Source organism: Fulmarus glacialis, unplaced genomic scaffold (assembly GCF_000690835.1).
Source record: "Fulmarus glacialis isolate BGI_N327 unplaced genomic scaffold, ASM69083v1 scaffold33685, whole genome shotgun sequence".
In the NCBI taxonomy this organism is placed as follows: domain Eukaryota; kingdom Metazoa; phylum Chordata; class Aves; order Procellariiformes; family Procellariidae; genus Fulmarus; species Fulmarus glacialis.
The window spans coordinates 79,280-96,922 of NW_009211707.1; the positions used below are offsets into that span (position 1 = coordinate 79,280).

Sequence of the window (17,643 nt, forward strand, 5' to 3'; positions counted from 1 at the left end):
TTGCCCAATTCCACAGTTGGTTTTGTGGCCCAAGTGGGCAGAAGAAGAACAGGCACTGCTAGTCCTGGCAAACTCAAATGCCCAGGCAGGGTGACCATGAGTAGGCAGTAGTTGTTGGACAAGCTCTGACCACCTGCAGGGAGCAAGCCTGTATGCAGGGGGAGATGTCTCTGCTCCTTCACATCCTAGACCCGGCCCTGGAGCCTTCCTGGCCCATCCTCTCCCTCCCGAATGCAATTTCAATTATTGATGCCACTTGCTGTGTTAGTTTAGCTTTCGCTTGATGTGAAAACTTGTGTTAGAATTGTGTATTGTAAGCATTGTTTCTATTGCAGCCAGGTTGAATTAACCCAGCTGCATGAATAAATGATAGGACAGCTTTTAAAACATCTGCAAAAGTGTCAGCCTCCCTTGTGCATTTGGAGGCATGGCAGAGCTGCCCAGCTTACAAACTCCAGACTCAGCTGTAAGTCCAGCACTAAGCCTATACTCTGCAAACTTCTCTTGGCTTCCATACCTATTGAAGCTGTGCTGGCTGAGAAGCAAGCCAACAACTTCCTGTTCCTGGAGTCAGGCAACAGAGATCTTGGCACCATGAAGATGATCCCTCTTTACTGCCCACCTAGTAAATGCAAAACTCCAGAGAAGTGCCATGCTGGTTGCAAAGCCTCTTATGCAATGGGCAGGGGGGTGAGTGAGGGTAAGCACAGTATGAGGCTTGAGCACTTTGGTATGCTATTTTGCCTTCCCACACCTGCATGCCCAGTGCCTAAATGACCTGAAATTATATTCTCCCTTCCATCTTCCTACGCTATCTTTCAACCTTTAACTGATTTTCTTGGAACCCAGAAAAGGTGTCTGGATAACTCACAAGTAATTATACAAGCTAGCCAGAGGAACAAGGGAGAGAGCAGGAGATTTTCAACAGTATCTGACTATAATTGGCACACATCCTTTGATAACACTAAACTGCTCAGGCCTGTCTGTTTAGGGAGATGCAGTATGTCATTTTCTCTTGCAGCAAAGGCTTCAATCTTTAAAAGTAGGATTTATCTCACCTATTGTTAGCCACCACCAAGTTTAGTGTCTTCTATCAATTTATGAATTCCTCTAGTCAATGGAGAGACACAGGTCCTTCAAGAGTGTTGTTTTTCTCAATGTGCTAGTTTAGGCTGGACATCTAGCTTTTAAGCACTGTATGTTGCAGGGGATAAATCCCATCTGTAACCAATTTTGAGCATCCCAAAGTAACAACCACTCACCGTGATCCAGCATCCCACAGTAAGATTCAGCCTCTTCTCCTGGGAATCTGCTTCTACAACCTGCCCTGCAGCCAGGGAGGAGTCAATGGGGACCTACCCCAGGGTTTCAGTGTCTACTGGCCCAGGGAATACAGCTGTAGACAGGTTGCCTGGGCCATTAAAGCACTGATCTGGTACTGAGCAGTTATTATCAAATCTACTTGGCAAGTACTGCAGAAAAATCATTTTGTTACTTTGAAAAAGTCAGGCCCAAGGCATTAACACATATTTTTAATATGAGACATATCATCATTCTTGCATCATTTCTTCAATCCTTTCTTTTGTATTACATGCCTTGATGTATCGTTTATTTGTTTTTGTGCACTCTTCATTCTGAGTTTATTTGTTGCTTTTGTTCTCCCTCATTCATACTTCCCTTCACTTTAGTTCATTCTTCCCCTCCACCTGTTTCTGACTCAGGAATTGCTTCCATTTATAGTTCATCCATGAACAAGAGAATGTGAGTGATGCCCTGAATGGAATCGGCTGTGCTGCTGGTACTGGATGGTTTGTGTTCAGGTCGTGGGACTGGGAAGTGCAGAAGTGGCTGTGCTGGTGCATTTGCTGTCAGAGGAGAAAGGGGTAGGGATTCAAGCAGAGGAGGCATTGTGATGAGTCGGGGGCTGGTTGGTGTTAGACTGTAAGTTGCTGTTAGACACACTCTCCCTGTGGGTGAGCAGCTCTCCTGCCTGTCAAGTGTGTATTGTCTTCTCTTTCTCTCATGGGAAGTCAGGGAGAGAAAAGCTGCTCTTAGGAGTGTAAGTGCAGAGCTGGGAGCCCAGCAAAGAGGCTGTCTCTCAAAGAAGTGTTAGATTCCTCTTGGACTGGCAAAGTGAACCTGTCAGGTTAGCCCAAACGAGCCTCCTTTCCCCTTCTCACTGAGAACATTAGAGAGGATCAATAGGGGACTTGCATTACAGGAGGGTTTGAGCAGCTCAGTGCTGCAGCTTGTGCTGTGAAGCAATAGATAATGATGTGATGGAAACAGGACAGAGGGAAGAACGTGTTAGTTCTGACCTGCTGCTGCAAGCAGAGCTGTGGCACAGATCAAACTTGTGAACAAGAGCAGCTTTCCCATGCCGGGCTTGCAAAGGCTGAAGGTGCAGCTTGAACCCACCTAGGTGCCCAGGGAAACAATGGCTTCCCTTGTCCCAAGGGTTCCCAGTGTCCCTTGGTGGGGAAGATGAAGGCTGGGCAGAACCCTCCACTGCATGGCCAACATGCCTGGAGTGGGAACAGCTCTGCACCTTGCGAGGCAGCTCTGGTGCAAGGCATGGTACACTAGGCAATTTCTTGCTTAGGAAGGAGTGGATGCCCAAGTGAGTAGCCATGTGAGCTACCAACAACCCTGGGAGGGCAAGTAGGCAGCCTCAGAAAAAAACAGGCAATACATGTCGTGCAGGCAATACGTGTCCCCGGAAAGGGAAGACTGGTGTGGGCCATGGTCTCTATTGTAGAGACTAGCCTCGCACAAGGTGGTCACGGAGGGCAGGAATGGGACACACACCTGTGTCTGCTGGTGCAAGGAATCAGTGAGTCCTGCTCACTTTCTTTCTGTGAGTCTCAGTTAACACATGCAGGGCAGCCTCCTCCCAGGGAGCTGAGCTCTTCCTCTGCAGTCCACCCTAAGCCTAGTTCATCTTCAGAAAGCTTGTAGGGTTAGGGAAGCTGAGAAGAGGGATGGTTTTTGTTAATATCTTTGTGCCTTGTGCTTTTAAACTTTCCACCTGGCTGCCTCCCCCCTTGCTCCCTCCCTGAGCGTGGGCTGCAGGTTCATTACAGACGCTTTTAGTTGCAGCCCAGCTCCTGCTACATTGTCACCTGAGTGGAAAAGCTGGAAAATAGGTCATTACGCTTGGGGAAACAGATCCCAGCCCCACACGATACAGCTGCTTCCTGCCTTCACTGAACCCTTTCACCACAAGGCTTTTTTGCCATGCTTAGCCCTGTGCTAAATCCTCGCAGCTCTGATACCATATGTCCACCCCCTTTTGGGGCGATCTATGCCCTGCAGCCTAGGAGGCAGTATGGCCGCCACAGAGGTAGTAGCTGAGCAAAATGATCCAACTAGGAGCCCACCCTTTGGTCCTGTCCCCTGTCACCTAGCATGCAGTTCTCTGCAGCTGTGAGGTGCCTGTCTGCCGAGTGCCTCAGGACAGACCAAGCTCCCCATGTATACCGGTGGCACAAGAGCCCTCAAACTCCACCACCTTGTTTATGAGGCAGGGTGTCAGCACTTTTCCTGCTCACTTCAGCAACATGATCCAAACATCCAAAGTCCTATCCCTGCCGGTACTGGGCTAAATGCATCTCTTGGATGCACTGTGCACTCAATTCACGTGGCTTGTTGCAAGTCTGTGGGGAGGAAGGAGTTGAAACAAGAGGAGATTTTATAAGGTGATTACTCTGCCTCTGCTTCGTTATCCTTCAGGCCTCCTGGTGGTCCTGGAATAGGCATCTCACAGGCGTTCTGCTGTTTGTGGAAAAATGAACTCAGCACTGGGTTTGGCATATGCACGTAAGCTGCTGGTTTATTCCTTGGATGCAGAGAGCCATCCGCTCTCAGCTCAACCTTTGTCTCTTATATTGGTAAATCCAGTTCTGGGGAGAGACACCCCCCTCATGCATGTGGTTACACTGCCTTTTACATTGCAGCTCTGGAGGCTGAGGAGATCAATATACTTTTTGCAGTATACTTGTCAAGATAACCTATGTCAGCTTCCAGGGTCTTTACCTTGGAAAGAAAAGACCTCCTTGCTCTGGTTTCACAAAGAAAAGTTGCATTGCATTTCAGGGGAGCTCTGCCGTAGGCACCACAGTGCATTTGGAAAGTTAACGGGAGTCTGTATAGGAATCTGAGGTCAGGCAAGGCAGCAAAACTTGTAGCCACCTAGAAGAGGAGCGGGAACATGGCAGCCCCATGGCACAAGGCTCTTTGGCTCTTTGAATGGACTTTGCTGTGTCAAATTTGCTCACAAAAAATATCAGACAACTATGATCCACCATTCTTTCTGTCTGTCTAGCAGCAGAAAATAGCAGCATACCTGATGTCTCCTCTAGGAGCTATTCCTCAGGCCTTTGGCACTGGCTTTGTCAGATAAATCAAATGCAAGCTCAGGCTGACTTTGCTTGAGTCAAACTTTCTTCCTAACCTGTCCTTTCTGCCTGGTCAACTTTTCTTAGGAAGCAGGACGGGGGGCACCCTTCTTTGGGCTGAGAGACAAATGGAAGGGACTCCCAGGAGTTCATTTTAGAATTTACAAAGTAAACCTACATCTGTCAGTCCGTGAAATAAACTCTCATAGGAGAAGCTGAGTATAACTTATGTAGCAATGCCTGTTTGAGTTTGAAAAGAGCTATTAACAGCTGCCTTGTCCGTCTTGTCCTAATAAAGGGTTTATGCTTTCTGATCAAGGGCCTTGACTTTATTATTTGAGATTTGTACACAAAGGGGAGGACATGTTAGAGTAGCCTGTGTGGAGGGGGAAGGACGATTAATGAGGGAGGGAGTGAAAGATACATGATTTAATGCTGGTGGATTGGGGTTACTAGGGTGACCTCAGCAGGTCCCACTGATGTATGCAAGGACTCTGCTTTCATATGTCTGGAAGCAGAAAATAACAGAAAAATCATTGGGGTCAATGCTGAGAAATATCATGCATCGGAAAGGATTAAAAAATAATAACAAAAGTTCAACTGCAGAGGTGGTTGCAGCTGTGAACACAATAACCAGAGAAAAACTTTTCTTACTATCAAAGATAAATTCCAAGAAGCAAAATGCCTTGATGTCAACCCAAGGGACATGTGAGTGTAAGTATGAGAAAAATAAAAATAACAAAGGAAAGAGGCAGTGGAGGAAGTTTTGCTGTTGCCAGAAGCCATTTGTGAGTGTTTCTACAGTCCACCTCTTGGAGAGGAAAAAAAAGATTTCATGTAAGATTGCCTATGAGAGCAGTCCCATTGATTCTCTGACCTTGCTCCTCACCAGTTGTTCCTGCATTTTGGTTATATGGAGTTTGTGCAGGGGAAGAGCCCACGCTCCCTAGTTGAGGTTGTAACAACTCCAACCTTAGAAGATACTGAACACTCTATGTTCAGCCAGAGCTCTTGGTAAGTTATTCTGCAGGTGTCACTCCTGTTCAGCAATGATATCTCAACTCTTGAATCAATAGGGGAATGGAGGAATGGAGAAACGTCTCTGAGCATTTGAACCCTGTCCTTCACCCATTTGAGACATCATGAAATAGATTTTTATTCTAGCAAGGCTGCACATGACATTCAACAGCCTAGCTCACAAAACACTTCCCAGCAGCCTACAGCAAACTGCAGCACTGTAGAAAAGACCAACAGACACATCTCCAGTTTATCACAGAAAGGAACAAGAAGAAACTGATGACAGCACATCCCTTTATTAGCAGAGGTCTGTTTGGTAAAATTTCCAGATAATCCTAGGAAATGGAAGGATCCAGAAGAGAGCTAATCCCCTCCCCCTCTATTTTTCCTGTACCACTCCTTATACAGTCCCAGACAACCTGTCTCGGGGAAAATTTCCTCCTAACCTTATATTTGGGGTCAGTTTATCCTTTACGACATGAGAAAACAAAACAACCACAATACAGAGGATGAAATAAAGGGCAGGGAGGGGGAGATAGATAGAATTAACATCCAAGGTATATAGAAGCAGAAAATATGAAGTCCTTGAATTTTTAATACACTTGTAAAGTCAAGGTGGTGCCATATGACTGAAGATTAGCAAATGAATAACTTTGTATTTAAGGAAGGCTTAAGGAAAATGGGATTTTGGCACCTGTGAATTTCTTGGTCTGTCAGACAGAATGTTAGCTTTGAGAATTTATTTATGGGAAAGAATAATGGCAGACAGGAAGGTAAATGGTACATACCAAAACCAGTGGAGAATAGATTAATCCAATGTCTGTCTTTGTTAAAATAACTGGTTTTCTAGACAAGAGACATGCAGAAGGTAATTCTAGACTTCAGCAAGGCATTTGACATGAGAAATTGTTAGTTGAGAGTGGAAGAGAGAGAAATTAGCAGAGGAATCATAAACAGGGGAGAGAATTGGCTGATGCAGACATTAGTGCCTACATACTCTGCTGAAATGGGAAGCTGGGCCTAAGGGAGGTTATGAACAGAGTTTTCTGAGTCTAGTCTTTTGATTAATGTTTGCAGTAATGACCTGGACACAAAAGGTAGGAATATGCTAACAAAATGTGCTGAAGCCACATGGGGAAAGTGTTGTCATTACAAATGACCAAAATATCATGCAGTAAGAATAAGAATAACTAGATTATTTGACTAATACAGACAGCACGAATTGCAGTAGTAGGTTTTGGAGACTAGCAGTAGGACTTTTATAAGCTGAGAATGCTTTAGTGGGAAAGAAGAGAGGTGGCATCACCTTCTTTGGGTATCTAAATTGGCTATGAATTACCAGTGTGCAATGCATCACTGTGAAAGGAAAAGTGATACCAGATGTATGAGCTGAAGGATTTTCAGCAGATAACAGGGAAGCATGGCACTGAAGTATGGTAGAAATGGAAAAGATTGTGTGGAATGGGTAGAAATGTCTAAAATGAATAGGGGTTTGGACAGAATGAATTGTTGGGGACTCCTGGTGTTTGACTACATGGGCAGAGTTTTACCCAGCCTTGATGTTACAAGCCAGCTGATGTTGCAATGTTATTTCTGTACAACAGCTTCCATTACCTATTTTCTGTGAGCTGGCTCTGGTCTTTAAAGATATAATGAACATTGTTGCTGCAGTGGTTGAATGGGAGTGAAGAATGATGAAGAAGGTACAGGTTGCAAATGGGGATGTATACTGGACAAAGTGGAAGGTGAGGAGTGGACAAGTGCAGGAACAAGCCAGTGAATAGATGTAAGAGAAGGATGGATAAGCGGGTAGTGAACAAGTAAGTGCTTGTGCTGAGAGGGAGGGAGGAATGGACAATGTGTGAAGGATTACCAGATGATAGGAAAGGCAGAAATAGATGGATCTATATCTATATTGATATTGGTATTGATATAGCTGTCTAAATATCTATGTCAATGTAGATGTCTAGATATCTGTATCTATATATACAGATAAATATCAATACATATATATATACTTTCTCTGTATATGTATATGTAAATATATATGCTGGATATAGTATGATATGAGAGAGATATATATCATGGTGTATGTACACACACGTGTGTGTGTATATATATATATGGTTAGGCACAAGAATTGCTCACCTGCTGTAGAATGCAGGAATCACTTATCTGAAATTACTGCCCATTTCAAGTATGATCTGGGCAGCTGTGGCGATGTCTCAGGGCCTCTCCCATGGTATTTCCCTTGGGGACTGAGCTTTGGCACCGCAGTGAAGGAGCCTGCCTGGCATCCTCCACGGGAGGAGGTGCTGATGAAGGCTGTGTCCCCCTCCCACAGCTGCGTGGTGGATGAGATGGACTTCTCAGGCATGGAGCTGGACGAAGCCCTGCGGAAATTCCAGGCCCACATCCGCGTGCAGGGGGAGGCGCAGAAGGTCGAACGGCTAATTGAGGCTTTCAGGTAAGAGAATGGGCCCTGCAGCCCCACTGCTGCAACCAGGTGGAAGCAGAGAGCACACCCAAGGCAGAAAAGATGCAGCAGCCATGGAGTGAATGGCCAGGGACCTCCCTTCCAAAGTAGGTGATCACGGAGGGGCTTCTGAAGCACGGAGTCCTCTGTGCCTCTGCTGCGGCAGAGCCATGTCCTTGTCCGATGTTCAGTGGCATGAAAGGCACAAAGGGCCAGAGTGAAGCCAGTCCTGACATGTCTGCCAGCAAGGGTCTCCCTGTTCCTTGGTCGCTCACAAGAAGAGCAGCACTGGGGCTTGCAGGGGTGCTGCGTTGCTCCCTTGGTGGACCCAGAGGAGACTCACAGGAAGAGCAGCACTGGGGCTTGCAGGGGTGTTGCGTTGCTCCCTTGGTGGACCCAGAGGAGTGCTTTGCCCTTAGCAAGGCAGGCTGGAGTAGACACTTCCTATATTACCTTTACATAGTGACACCAGCCTGAGTAGTCCTCTCTAGTCTTACTTGCTCTTTTGGTTCCTGAGGACAAGAAGGCTGAAGTTTCAGTGGCCTACTTCAGCCATTGGTGGGTAAATTTGCCTTCAGAGAACAGTCAGTTCCTTCTCATTTGTGTGAGAGGTGGAGTGAAAGGAGGAATTTGATCCACTTGTGATGAAGTCATTGCCACCCTGGAGCAGAAGACTCCCATGTTCCATGTTAAGTGTGTGCATCCCTCCTGCTGCAGCCAGAGGTACTGCATGTGTAACCCAGATGTGGTCCAGCAGTTTCACAACCCGGACACCATCTTCATCTTGGCCTTTGCAATCATCCTCCTCAATACGGACATGTACAGCCCCAACATCAAGCCTGACAGGAAGATGATGCTGGAGGACTTCATTCGCAATCTGAGAGGTGAGGGTCCTGCTTTGATTTTTTTGCCCTCTTGCTGCTCTAAATTCTGCCTAGGTGAAGGCAGCAAAAACCTAGTGGAGCTGCCTTTCTTCAGGGCTGCTGCTGCTCCCTGTAAGCTAGACATCGAGGGCCCTTTGAGGTGTCTTCTAGGATGCTGGGGAGGGGGAAAATCTAAGCTTTGTCTTCTGCAGAAAGTTGTGCAGCCTTCTCAGAAACCAACCATTTTCCTTGAGAGATGGTTTCATCTTTTAATAGATCTCACTGCTTGGAAGCAGTTCATTGTATTACATTTTCCTATTGTTCAGCTCCATCGTTCTTAGACCCTACTGGATTGTGCTAAACAAGCCCTTCCCCTCCTTGCTGCTTTGAATATATGAACACATTTTCCTTCTATTCAGGCTAAATCTTCCCCTTCTTAATTGCTTGCAATTACTTATAGTAACTGTAGGCCTGACAGAGTTCATGCATACATTACCTCTTGGCAATTTCTGATACATCAGTTCCCCAAATCAATTTTCTTCTGTTTTTCAAGGTCGGTCCTTCCCATCTTGGTAATAGGTTGCTCAAAGCACTTTTTCAGATGTGGTCACAACATACTCATATATAGAGCCAGTGCCGCCTCCTTATTTTCAGATCTGCTAATGCAGCTTAGTATTGTTTGGCCTTTTTGACATCATGTCTAGACAAATTCTTGTCTAATTTCCCAGCCATGTTGACTCCTAGGTCATCCCAGGTCAGCCATCTTCCAAGTGTCTCTTACCACACATTCTCTGCAATTCAGATGATGCTCGCTCAAAGTTTTTCCAGTGTAAATCCCTGCCTAGATTTTGAACTTCTCTGGGTTCCTTTGACTTGTTTCTTTGTCCTGACTGCTGTTCAGAAAGTGTCATCTCAGCCTTCCACACCTTCCCCAATTTGTCATCCACTTCAGACTGGTATAATGTGACACTGAGGCCCTCTTTCAAGCTATTTCCTGAGATACTAAATGGGGCTGATACCTGCCATCATCCCCTTCGGTATCACAGCTGATAGCACTAACTCAAAAGGTTTTTTTATGTTAACTTACACTTAGAGTTGCTTGAAAATCTGCCAGTTCACATCACAATGAATTCAGCCAACATGAGGATCACTCACCACCAGTGTGTAACACACCACAACTCATTAGAGCAGGTGAATGTCACCCCATTACAGACAAAGGGAGACAGTTCATTCCAGACCGACCTGCAGACCAATGCCCAGGTCAGTAGCTTCACCAGCCTGTGTTTGAAAAAAGACAGAGTATTCAGGCTACATTTGCAAGGATGTGGATGAGGGAGCTAGGAGATGACATGCCTCTCCATTCCTCAGCAGTTCCTCACCTGCATCACTCAGGGTAGTACATCTCAGACCAGGGAGCTGGAGGGAAAGCAGAGAAAATCGATATAAAATGGCTGAAGGAATTCAGTTCAGAGGAAAGACTGGCAGTTTAATTTGTGGTGTTTGGCTCAGGAAAGGGTGAAAGAAAACTTTTCTGCCAGGCTCTGCAAGGGTCAGACAGCAAAATCTGGAGAGTTATCTAAGGAAATGTAAAAGAGGAAATGGATAGGGCCAAGACAGAGGTATCACAGACAGAGTGACAGGAAAGTATTACTCCCAGGAGACATCACAGAGGGAAAATGGTGGATGCCACCAAGGAAGCAGGAGATCTGACACCTGCATTGGCAGGAGGAGCAGCTGGATCCCATCATAGATCTCCTCCACATCTAGCACTTCTGATGATATGAAATCAATGCAGGGGTTGCTGCTGAGTGGCCCAAGATACACGAATGTGAAATTGTGTCTATAAAACCTTAGGGAACACATGGAAAGGAGCCACCATACAGAGCAAAGGAATAATGAAATTTTCTGCATTGGCCTTAGAGATGTCAGTCTCTCCTGATGGTGCATTAGGTGTGTTAAAGCAAGAAAGAAGGCATCCTGAAGCGAAGTATTGGTCTTTCCCTTCAGCCTTCCCAGTGCTGCACAGTGCAGAGGCAGTAGTTGCCTGTCAGGGACCACTGGTTCTTCCCTTTCCTTTTCTCCCTGCCTAGCCTGCCCAACATTTTCTGTGTTTGGCAGGGGTGGATGATGGTGCTGACATCCCTCGGGAACTGGTGGTGGGGATCTACGAGAGGATCCAGCAGAAAGAGCTAAAATCCAATGAGGACCACGTGACTTATGTCACCAAAGTGGAGAAGTCCATAGTTGGAATGAAAACGGTGAGCACCCATAACCCCGCTGGCACCCACTCACCCTCTCACCCCCACCTCCCTCACTGTTCCTCTTTTCTGCCTTTTTCCTCTATGCCCCTACTCCTCTTCTGTAACACTTTCCTTGCTTGTCTTGATGAGTTTACTCCTTTTTCTCCAAACACCTTTTTCTCATTCTTTCCTAATTTTGGGGGATCTCTTTGGCCAGAGTTTACAGTATCTGGTGCAGTAATTCTTTGCCCAAGAATCTCATTGCAGGTCCTGCCTGCCAATGCAGGTCCTGCCTACCAGTGCTCCAGCGATAGTCCTGCAGTGTTTCAAACTTTCAGGTCTTGTGAGGGTGTAGGAAGCGGAAGGCAAAGTGATAGAAAACAATTTCACCCAACTGTCTCTAATGAGTTCCCCAAGGATTGCTGGGGTAATCTCAAATGCAGAGACAGCTTCTCTAGCAGGAACCGATCTGTAATATAAAAACATACCTGCTGTTTACCCCAAAGCAGCAGAATAATTTCTCAAAGCCCAGGAAACCTGCAGATGTCCAGTGGGGTGAGAGAGGATGAACAGTCACCCAGTGACTGGAAGGCAGAGGTATATGAAGATAGGATGTGTGAGCAAGAGCGTTGCCTATAGCCTGTCCCACTCCTCTGATTTATCCAGGTCACAAAGGCATAGCTCCCCCTGCTATTGCACCAGCAGGAAAAGTGATGGTGAGGAGTGGTGGTGAGGAGACGATTTGAGTGGGCAGAGTGGGCAGAACTGGCTTGTGCTACTGTCACTGGGCAGGGTTGTGCAGGCTGAGGGTGGGGGAGACCCACAATGGCACCTCCCTCAGCTCCTGCATGCTCTTGTGGGTCTTCTGCAGGTTCTGTCCGTGCCCCATCGCCGGCTGGTCTGCTGCAGCCGCTTGTACGAAGTGACTGATGTGAACAAAGTGCAGAAGCAGGCAGCTCACCAGAGGGAAGTTTTTCTCTTCAATGACCTGCTGGTGGTGAGTGTGCTCTGGCAATTAGGCACTGCGGTGATAAAACTCACCCTGATTCTATAAAGAAATCTAAAACCAGTCCGCAACATCCATTTCCCCCCTGTCCTAAGGACAGACCATCTCCTGGTCCATCAACATTGTAAGACACAGCTCTGGATCCTTCACTGTTAAAAACCTACCAAACCTAAAACTCCTCTAACCCTTGAAAAAATGAACTGCCCACAGCCATCCACGCAATGTCATTGCTCTCTCTCATGCCTTTGCCAGCAGCGAGGTTCATTTCATGAAAGGGAGGTTCATTTCTTTGTCTGTTTGTACTATAGTAGCCCTCCCATGCCCTTTAAATCTTTCCTGCCAGACACTTTAAAACCACTGCTTTCTAACATTGCAAAGGCTGTAGGAGAGTAGATGTTACTTACTGGAGCCCCAAATGTGTATAGTACTTTTAAAAGTGTCCTGCCCCAGCAACCTTGCAACTGAGTTCAAACAGGTACAAGGGAGGGTAGAGGTACACTGGGACTGGAAGGATGCCAAACAAGGTGGAAGTTCTGCTGAATTTCATGGCAGAATGAAACTGTGGATGTTGCAAATGTAAGGCTAAACCGAAACCCTTTTGTAGGAGCAGAGGACAAGAGAGCTTTCCCCATCTATTCCTCTGCACCCGTTTGTGCAGTTGTGAACCTGGAGAGACGGTCTGCTCCTTGCTATCCCTCTACTCCATGGGATAAATCAGATCCATAAGAACTAGCAAGGGCAGTGCAGCATTCATATATGCTTTTGTTCCCAGCTCTAAGGTATTGCTGACAGGCTTCCCTTCACTTTTTGATCTGGCCCTCGGTGAAAAGAATTACCCTTGCAAAGTCAGAAATGTGGGCATCAAAAAGCCAGCACCCCTGGGAGACAGAGAGCTGAGTGGGCCTCAGGGCTATGCATACAGAATTTCAGAAGTGTTGTTACAAGTGCACCATGCCAGGCAGCTTTCTGGGCAAAGAGCCTGTCAGTCACCTAGTGTTACTCCCATGTACAATTAGCAGAGCTTGCAAAAAGCTTTTTTGCTTTGAACAGTTTGCATTCTTCTTGCCTCACTGTTCCCCAGCACCCTGCCCAATGATGCATCTCTCCCTCCAACAGATCCTCAAGCTTTGCCCCAAGAAGAAAAGCTCCTCAACGTACACATTTTGCAAGTCGGTCGGCCTGCTAGGGATGCAGTTCCATCTCTTTGAGAATGAATGTAAGTCCATTGCTCCTTGGTTGCCTGGAGGGTTTTGGCAAGGAAAAGGAGAAGGAGGGAGGGAGCTGTGTCACCCAGTGTGAGTTTGCATAGAAGAGAGATTCCATCAGGGTTAGAAGTGGAGGGGAGAAAACTGAGGCTTGGTGCTGAGATCACTGTGCAGGTACAGTGTGATGAGAAGAGGCTCCTGGTACCTCTCGCTAGGTCTGAGCACCTGCAGAAGGGCTGAACTTAAGCTCATTGAAGGATCTGGCTTCTCATGGTGGCAGAGAGAGCATTAGTGGGGGGGAATGATGGAATCAAACCCCAGATACATCTCACTGAGCTCTCGGGAGCCAACTGTAGGTGGAGAACCTCGTTGACAAAATTGCTGCTGCCAGCTTTAGCCCCTCTCCCCTCGTGCCCAAAGTCACAAAACACCCACCTCTACCTTTGACGTTGATAAAGGCTCAGGTGCTGCTGCCGCCTCCCCGCACTGTGCCATGCTGAAAGCTTCCGAAGACAGAAGCAGAGCCCTTGGAACAGCACCCACCAAAGCATGGCAAGAGGCCAGCCTTAGTCAGCCTGACCTTGATGGTCTGGGAATAGATCCATGATGTGTCATGATTGAGGCTGGTTGTGTGGTGGAAGAGTTCCAGAAACAGGCAGGCTTCCTGCTGGCGCAGGTAGAGGGGCTGCACAGCAGTCCCAGGCAAGCATGGCTGATGACCACTGGGGTTTTTGTGAGCACCTGCAGAACATGCTGCAAGGCAGGAAGACTGTAGCAGCACTGTGGCTATACTAAGTTTTTTACATCCTCCCTCTACCCTATTGGCAGCATGAGTCATTCTCTCAACACCCTACCCTCTGCAACATGCAGAGGCTTTCACATCCCTGTGTGTACAAAAGAGTCATTCATAACTGAGCATCCCCAGGAGGCACCATCAGAGCTGGGATCAGCTTTCAGGTGTATCGTGATGATCCTGGGAGTACCCAGGATCTTCTGGCAAAGGCATCCTGTTGTGTATCCCCTGTAGAGAAAGAAAAGCAGACATCCTAAAGAGTTTGTGATCTGAACAGATGAGACGGACACAGGGTGGGAAAAGGGGCCTGGGACACAAACGGGGAGGAGCTGAGAGCTGGCAGTAAATAGCAGATTGGTCCTTTGACTTATTTGGTAAAGATAAAGGAAGAGGGTGGGGAAGGCAGGCAGATGCAGGACCAGTGAAGGAGAATAGAAAGCAGGACAGGGGAAGAGAGAAATTAAATGTACAGAAAGGCGAGAGGAAGGAGAAAGGGGATTGAAACCACTGGTCATTGAGCAGAAGATGGAGAAAGTCCAGTCACAAGCATAGCAAGTTCTCTGCACACTCTCGTTTTCCTGCTTCTGTTGGCTGAATCTCCAGCCACCACCTCCCTGCACCCAACCTGGTCTTTAAAACACAAGGCCTTTTGTGGTGGTATTTTCACTCCCTGGACATGTCCTGTCATTTACATTCCTGTGTGTTTTGCTTGTTGGGGAGTACTAAGCAGAGACCTCCGAACCCACGTCTTTCTCTATACTGTTCTCTCTGCACAGCACAATGAGCTTCCCACCCATGCTGTGCTAACACCCCTGCCATGTTATCTGCTGATGGAAGTAAAGACTGGGGAGAAGTCCTACCACTGTGGATGTTAATGGCTGTTCTGGCTTTGACTCCAGGAGCCAACCTCTCCTGCTGCCTCTCCCACAGGAGAAAAAGTGTTGTTGGCCTCTTACATATACTGTTTACTCCTCCACAGATTCAGAAGGGCTTTACAGTCCTACCTCTGTGCTCGGGTTCCCAGAGCCAATGTTGCGCTAAGTGTACCTAAGAGCTAGAGTTTTCTGGGTTTGGCAGCGCTGTGGTGCTGGTGGCACTTGCCTTGCTGCTGCAGCTTGGCTGTTCTGTTCTCTTGGAGGGCTGAAATGATGCAGGTTCCCACAGTTTGCAGTGTGACAAACTCTAAGTATGCCATTCCTTTGAATTCAGGTTGGAAACTCTCTGTCCTGCAGAGGTACCAAAGCAGCTAACTACTCCAGCAAGAATGCCTAATGCCTTTTTATTTTGTTGACACATCTTCATTACAGATTACCCTCATGGCATCACACTGGTGACTCCAGTTTCGGGCTCAGAGAAGAAACAGGTACTACACTTCTGTGCTCTGGGTGCTGAGGAAATGCAGAAGTTTGTAGAAGATCTGAAAGAGTCAATAGCAGAAGTGACAGAGCTGGAGCAGATACGAATTGAATGTAAGGGCCTCTAATACAATTCACACTCCAATACCATCACACTGCATGTGTCTACAAAAGAGAAAGGGTAAAAGAAATGAGTTCTTCAGGACCAGGGGGAACGAGGATGAGTAGCACAAGTCTGCACAGGATTGTTCTTGTGTTCACCGATAGGGTGAAAGAGCAGTCAGGCTCTGTGATCATCCGCCAGCAGGAGAAATGGAAGAAGTTAACTACTTATGATGCTTATGAAACAGGGTGTATGATACAGTGGCCTGGATCAGTGAAGCTTAGACTGTCAGACCCGGAAGACTCTTCTCCATCCCATACTCCTTTGACTATGCAAATATGATCTGTAGATAGCTGGGAAGTACAGGACAGCTCTGGTAGCCTTAGCAGAGTTGTTCTTCACTCCAGGAATGTCTAGGGGACAAGCAGTCTGTACAGTGTCCTGCTGTGGCCTGTCTTACGCAGATTAGATGTCCATGTAGCCTTTGATGGCCTTTCCATGTATAAACTGATAAGCCTAAGTAGCTCAGCATCAGTGGTCCCCTCCTGTGCAGCAATAACCTATTCTGTATAAATACAGGTCATACATAGAAAGTCATGTGGATATATACAAGTTCCTCCACATGTCAAGTCCTCTCCCGTTTCTGTTTTTTTCTTGGCTGTTCCTCTCTCCCTCCCTTCTTGACACTCTCTTGTCATTTTCTTGCATTAATTCTCCTTGCTGACTTCCCATATTACTCCTTCAATATGCTGGTGTCCTTCCCTCCATCCCTCTCCTCATTCACTTCCGTGTATCTGTCTTGCAGGGGAGCTGGAGAAACAGCAAGGGGCAAAGACTCTCTCATTAAGGACCAACGGAGCCCAGATGGAACTGCAGTCTAAGCAAGGCTCTCCAACAGGTAAGAGGACACCCAGCTTCTCTTGGTGAAGCAGTGCTGCCTTTGCAAATGTGTTCTCATTGATTCCTGTGAGAATAACTGCAAAAAGAAATGATCAGTTTTGTATCCTTTAGCCTTGGGCAAATAGTGGAAATATGAGAACATATGCATTCTTCGAATACCCTAGAAAAGCCATTAAAGTCTCCTTACCCAGTCTGTAGCTGTAACATCTAGCAAAGAGGCGTTACTGATGGAGCATGGGTAACGGCTGGAGAACCTGGCCCACTTTTTCTTCCCTGAACTGATGCAACACAGTAACTGCACTATCAACTTCCTCCAGCCTCTTCACCAGCGCTCTGGACCAGCCCCTTTGTATCAAAGGCTTTGTGTCCATTCACGCCTTGGCTTGTATGCTAGCAAAAATCAAGTGCAGAGGTGAGTGGCTACCAACTCACTAGAATGGCACTGAGATGAGGCCCTAAGGGTAGGACCCCAAAGGGGCCTTCCCCTACCCCACTAAGCAGCTATCAGGTTGCAAGAGGGTCTGGATTTGTTCTTGCAGTCAAGAGTCTTCTTTGGCCCTGTACCTCTCCCTTTAGCTTTCCAGTCCGTAGTATGAGGGCCAGCTCTTGACTAGAGGTACAGACCTCATGAGTGAGATCTTTTGTTTTATTTTAAAGGCAAGAAGGATTTGGGGGAGAAGGTCTCGGACAGCACAGTGGAGGTAAGTAGAGTGCAGAGCAGCTGAGGTAAGTAATTCTCTCTCACTTCAGCTCTTCTCACATTCTCTGTTGTTTCTTTTCTCAGGTTTTAATCAATGCCTCCCCAGCCAGACTGACAATTTTACCAATTTCCAGAGATACAATTAAAAGTTACTGCTAGGACGGGTAATACAACTTTCAAATCCAAACTAAACTTCAAAGCATTTTCAATCCGTTTTTATAACTGTAACATCCCTCATGGACCAAGCTCCCAAACGCTGTAGACTAACCCACCCCGCTGCTTATGGGGAGACTGAGAACCCCACTAAAGAATTCCCTGACATGCTAAGTCCATGCAGCATCACATGCAAATTCCCCGCAGCCCAGCTTTCCTGCACAATCTCTGCAGCTCTATCTCTCCATCCCCCCCTTGAAGGGGATTAAGCCTTTGTATACCAGAGACTTTCCCTAGAGCTTCACCTGCCGAGGTAGGGAGCTTGGCTGTCCTGCGTACATCTATCTTTGCAGGGATGTCTGGCATCCAGTGGGTTGCCTGTTTCTTCACAGACACCCGTACTCCTACTGCCTGTGAGGAAACAGGAAAATGCGA

General features: G+C 46.9%; 1 protein-coding gene across 1 annotated transcript in view; it reads left to right on the top strand.

Moving 5' to 3' along the window:
* IQSEC3 (IQ motif and Sec7 domain 3) overlaps positions 1-17,214 on the top strand; it is a 32,810-nt gene extending 15,596 nt beyond the window's left edge. Inside the window, exons 4-12 of the mRNA XM_009577643.1 lie at positions 7,759-7,881; positions 8,608-8,774; positions 10,872-11,011; positions 11,865-11,990; positions 13,116-13,215; positions 15,305-15,466; positions 16,261-16,353; positions 17,013-17,056; positions 17,140-17,214. Coding sequence (XP_009575938.1) covers positions 7,759-7,881; positions 8,608-8,774; positions 10,872-11,011; positions 11,865-11,990; positions 13,116-13,215; positions 15,305-15,466; positions 16,261-16,353; positions 17,013-17,056; positions 17,140-17,214 — 1,030 coding nt within the window. The remainder of the gene's footprint in view (positions 1-7,758; positions 7,882-8,607; positions 8,775-10,871; positions 11,012-11,864; positions 11,991-13,115; positions 13,216-15,304; positions 15,467-16,260; positions 16,354-17,012; positions 17,057-17,139) is intronic.
* The last annotated feature ends 429 nt before the right edge of the window (positions 17,215-17,643 follow it).